Here is a 4,816-nt window from a genome sequence, read left to right on the forward strand (position 1 = left end):
CGCGCCTGGGCTGCTCGGGGCTAGAGCCCAGAAATACCACCGCGACTTTGCTGCTGCCTTTACAAATCAGCGCTTCTCTCCCCTGCCATGACACACGGATTAGAAAGCTATTTTAAGAGACATTTCGCTGACCTCCCAAAGCTGTTAGCGAGCCCGCGGTCTCCTAAGGCTGGGCTGAAGATTCAGCCCCGGTGGCTTTAAAGGGAGCTTCACCTGGAGAGAGAATGTGTGCCCCAGGAAGCCAGGGCGTGTCCCCCGGACCGTCATGCTGTCCGAACAGCTCTTCTTTAAAGCTGCACCAGGTAGTGCATTGAACAGAGCCGGTGTCTGGTCAGTTCCCTGCCTCTAAGCTCCCGGGCACAGGTCCTGCTGGTCTCCCGTGGGAGCTCCAGGGTAGGTCGAGGTGCCGGGAGGAGATTGCCCGACATCCCGGCGCGATCGTTAGCGGAATAACGACGCAAGCACACAGAGCATAGCCCCTTTGGCTTAGCTGCTGGCCACCTGCTCGACAGCCCAGCAGTTTGGGAGCGAAATGCTCTGCCCCCTTTGATCAATGGCACAAAATCAAAGTACGCGCCTGACTCTGCTGAGTAAATCAAACCGCCATGTAACTAGGAAAAAGCACAGAATTCTAGCTGCCACATCTGTTGTCAAGATTTTGTTCCTTGAAAGCACTGCGCTGGGTTTTCACAGCTGCATAACTAACCGCCGCAGCAAGGAGCCAAGGCTCGCAGCTGCCCGGCCAGAGACTGCCAGGCAACAGCCTCCCTCCCTCCAGGAGCTGCCCCTGTCCGCCGCTCCAGCTCCGCGGGGAACGCACCAGCAGCGCTCCCGTGCCGAGCCGAGCCGTGCTGGAGGGGGCAGCTGGCCGGGCAGAGCTCAGCAGCCCTGAAACGTTGGAACAATACTGGGGAGGGGAGACACCGCGTTCGCTCCGTTATCGCTCCAGTTCCTGAGCCGCTTGGGTACGCACAGCACTCAGGGCTTGGTACCAGCCGAGCTTTCTGCGGATACAGGTCTAAAGCATTTCAGGCCAAACAGCCTGAAAGAGCATACACTTTACTCTACAGCCTGGCTACGGCTCACCCAGTAAAAAAAGTGATTTAAACGGGCATTTCTGTCTGATTCAGAACGACCTGGACAGGCAGAGCTCCTGGGTAATGGGCTGAAATCTACAGGGTTCCTTTATTGACGATTCCTACGATTTCAGTCTCTTTTTTATTAAGCGTCTGATGAACATAAAAAAGAAAAACTGCAAATTCAGTGTCATTTACGCCCTCATTTACCTAATGATATTGCTCCCTGGAGATAGAGACAGCTCGCATTTCATCAAGTGAAAGAGATTACGTCTTAAAAACTTGTTCCTGTGCTCTGCAAACAGCACCGAACCCTAGCCGGCGGGGACGGATGAGCATCAATAACTAAAGTTTCTGAGCAGAGACATTTCCAGCAACCGTCAGCCAGCCCTGGAGCCAAGCCTCCAGACAGGCACAGTCGCGGGTGTGGGCTTACCTCCGTGAGTTCAAACCCGCTCTCTGCACCGATAGCCAGAGAAAAGCCGTAGCAGGGACTCTCCACAGTATGCAAAAACTTACCTGTCCTCACTCCGTATTTCAGCGTGTCCCGGCAGTCCACCAGGATCTGCTCCAGGGACTCGGGGTTGTCCGAGAGCTCCAGGTTGAAGCCCTCCATGCCCTCCAGGAGCTGGTGTGGGTGGTGGAAGTCCAGCACTTTGGTGGATCTGTCAAACGTCTTCCTCACGTAGTTGAGGAGGATATCCACAACCTCCAGCAGGAACTGCATAGTCTGCTCATCACCATTCTTAGAGGGCAGCAAATCTGTGGGGCAAACCGGCTGTCAGTACTTGCTTTGGGGGAGAGAAGCGGAAATGAATCAGCCTCAACCGCCCGCAGCGTTTCAAGAACGTGGAAGCCAACGGCCCCAGCGCAGCCTGGCTACAGCGGGGAAAACTCCCGGCCCTTCTCGCCAGGTGAAGAAGGGCGAGCTTAGGTGGCCCATGGGAACTGTAGAAGCACCTCCAAGGCTCCCCGGCCGAAAAGCATACCCTGCAACGCTAAAGCTATGAGATGAGAAGCACTCGCCTTCCGTGAATCAAAAACACCCCAATCCGCACCTGCCCTTCCCCTGCAGCGTCCCCACTTCTGCCCCGCAAAGGGATTGATTTCCCTTCCCCACTCTCCCTGTCAATGATGCCGACCAGCAATCACAGACCACTTCATTGCTCTTTAACTAAGGAGGACATAAAATACAAAGTTACTCTCCTCCCGGATGCCAAATCTGGAGTAACCCCGGAGGAACTGCTGGAGCGGAGCTGTAGAAGATCGGCCCAAAACACATAAAACCGCGTTTCAGGAAACTTGTGCGGCTCCCAACAAACACAGACACAGACCTTCATTCAAAAGCAATCGAGGAAAAACACGGTCTGAACGTGGCTGCACTTCCAAGGGAGGCGAGGGCAGACTATTAAGGGACGTGCCCGAGCTGGCGCAAGGAGAAACTGTAAAGTGTTTACCTCTGGCATACAAATTGGAGAAGTCCGTCTCGGTGCGCCGGAACCTGGATTCCTTCTCGCTGTTCTCGCACGCCAGCATGCTCTTGGAGGACTGCCTTTCCTTCAGGGAGCTGACAATCCGGCCCTTGTCTTCCAGGCTGTTGGTCCTTTGCAGGAACCCTACATTATTATTGCAAGGTGCAGAGGTCAGAGTTTTCTCACTTCCCAACATGTTTAGAAATAGCTAAAGCAGCTCTCTAGACAACAGTTAAAAGCGGTGTTGGCTCTAGATCTAACTAATGAGGTCAGGAATAAGAGTATTTATGGGCATTATTTGCCTCCAGGAGGGAGAGTTCAAAATGCCATCAACTGCAAAAACGCAGCCATGCAAAAAACAAAATTTCGTCATTTAGTGCAGTGGTAAATTCTTATTAAGTCGATCAGACAGATTCCACTTCAGTAATCAGCCACTGGAAGAGAGTTCAGGATGAGTCAATGCTATTTCAGCCTGCAGGCGAAGTTTATGGACCTAGCAGACAGGGGCAATGATGTATGATTAAAATCAGGGCCATTTTCAGCTCTCCTCGTGGTGCTCGCAAAAAAGGCATGAGAATAAGCAGCCATTCTGGAGCAGCCGTCGTGAGAGTGCCAGAGCTCTAAGGACAGCGGTAGCACTCATATAACCCCACCTTCCTGTTATAAGTACGTACTGACGCGCATTTTCCACCTGAAAAGATGCTTTGATACTAACACTAATCATCCCCGGGGGTTTTAGGAGCTTCGCTCTCATCGGAGATGCATCTCTGGCGCCCAGGACCCGAACATAATCGCCGTTGTTATGCACAACGGCAATAATAAACCCACTCACCCCAAAAATTATGAGGGTGCGCGCCACGCAGGGCACATGGTGAGTAACGAGACCCGACTACTTTAAGAAGGCAGGGAGAGCAATTAATTTTCTGGATTTGATCCATTAAATCTTTGATGTCCGCTAAAACACGCACAGTGTCGGGCTCTTCGTCATTAACGAAGGCACTGGATTTTGACCTCCCAGGTTGCAGCGTGCGTGCCAGTATGTTTGGAGGAGGCACTACAGCAGCGCCGCTTTCCTTTATTCTATCTTTTCTTTTAAAACAAGTAACAATGGCAACCAAGGCTCTTCGCGGCTGGGGATATCCGCCAGAGGGGAGGACTTAGCGGGGAGAAAAAACAGCGTCGTGACTTCGCTCATCCACGTCCCCCGAAGTCGCGTCTCTCCAGCGCCCTCCGCTTTCCAGACATGTGTTCCTGCTCTCTGGAGACCCGACGGCGGACCAGGACCGCGGGCTCCTCCCGGCGTTCGCCCACCGCCGGCCCACCCGGGCCCCCTGCAGCTTGGGCATGCAAAGGGGCTGCACCTCCGTGAGGAGGAAAGGGAGCGACAGTGAGCCGATGGACTACTGGTTCCCGGCACGGTAACTGTGCTGACAGCCAGTCAGTCCCGTGAGAACTACCGAAAACGGAGTCCCCAGCTCACAGCCCCTTATGTATCAGTCGGGCACCCAAAGGAGTCTCCAGGAGGGTTGCCTAATCGCAGGCAAGATTGTCAGGCTCATTCTTTCAGTGAACACTTCACGTTTTGCCTTTTAACACCGATTTTCTACCAATTCGTTGATTTCTGTGATGCTTTTACGAATGAGAAGACTATTTAAGGGTAACTCTCTTCATGCATAAATTAAGAGTAACCGTCCACAATTGATGACGTTATATATATATATATGCATATGTTTAGTTTTATTGTTACTGCTTTTAACCGTCCTTGCAGCGATCAGTAGCTCCTGTAACAGTGCTGGTCGTCTGCTCATTAATAGGAGCAGCTGATATCGAAGCAGGTGCAGTCAAGACTGAATTACGGAGCGATCCTCTTTACCAGGTCCCATGGCTTCATTTTGCTTTATTTTTCTACCCGCCTTTTTCCTAGACACCCGGTGGCGATGCTCAGTGGGAAGAGTTCCTTGAGAAGAGGTATCCGCGAGAACAGCTCCTCTCGAGAGCCTTGCTCCCCGCCACACAATCAGCGCTTTCCTCGGCGTACAGATACGCGTTCCTCGGAGGCTCCGGTGGGAAAAGACGGGACAGCGCTTCAGTAACCGAGAAAGGCTGCAGTTGCCTCCTGTTCGGCTCGCATCGGGCACAGCGAGGCCGTGGCTTCACTAAAGGGTCTGGCCTAACTAGGCGACGGGGACACGGAGCCCAGCCCTTGTCCGAGCGACTCCGCTGCTGTTGTTCCCCCTGGAGGCTCCTCGGCCCCGCGGCCGCGTACCG

The 4,816-nt window shown here is 53.3% G+C and overlaps 1 protein-coding gene across 1 annotated transcript in view; it reads right to left on the minus strand.

The window, feature by feature from the left end:
* GAD1 (glutamate decarboxylase 1 (brain, 67kDa)) overlaps positions 1–2,806 on the minus strand; it is a 22,562-nt gene extending 19,756 nt beyond the window's left edge. The window contains exons 1-2 of the mRNA XM_009075597.1: positions 2,534–2,806; positions 1,596–1,838 (exon numbers count right to left, since the gene is read on the minus strand). Coding sequence (XP_009073845.1) covers positions 1,596–1,838; positions 2,534–2,744 — 454 coding nt within the window. The 5' untranslated portion in view covers positions 2,745–2,806. The remainder of the gene's footprint in view (positions 1–1,595; positions 1,839–2,533) is intronic.
* Between the last annotated feature and the right edge of the window lie 2,010 nt (positions 2,807–4,816).

This window comes from Acanthisitta chloris, unplaced genomic scaffold (genome assembly GCF_000695815.1).
Source record: "Acanthisitta chloris isolate BGI_N310 unplaced genomic scaffold, ASM69581v1 scaffold4800, whole genome shotgun sequence".
NCBI lineage: Eukaryota > Metazoa > Chordata > Aves > Passeriformes > Acanthisittidae > Acanthisitta > Acanthisitta chloris.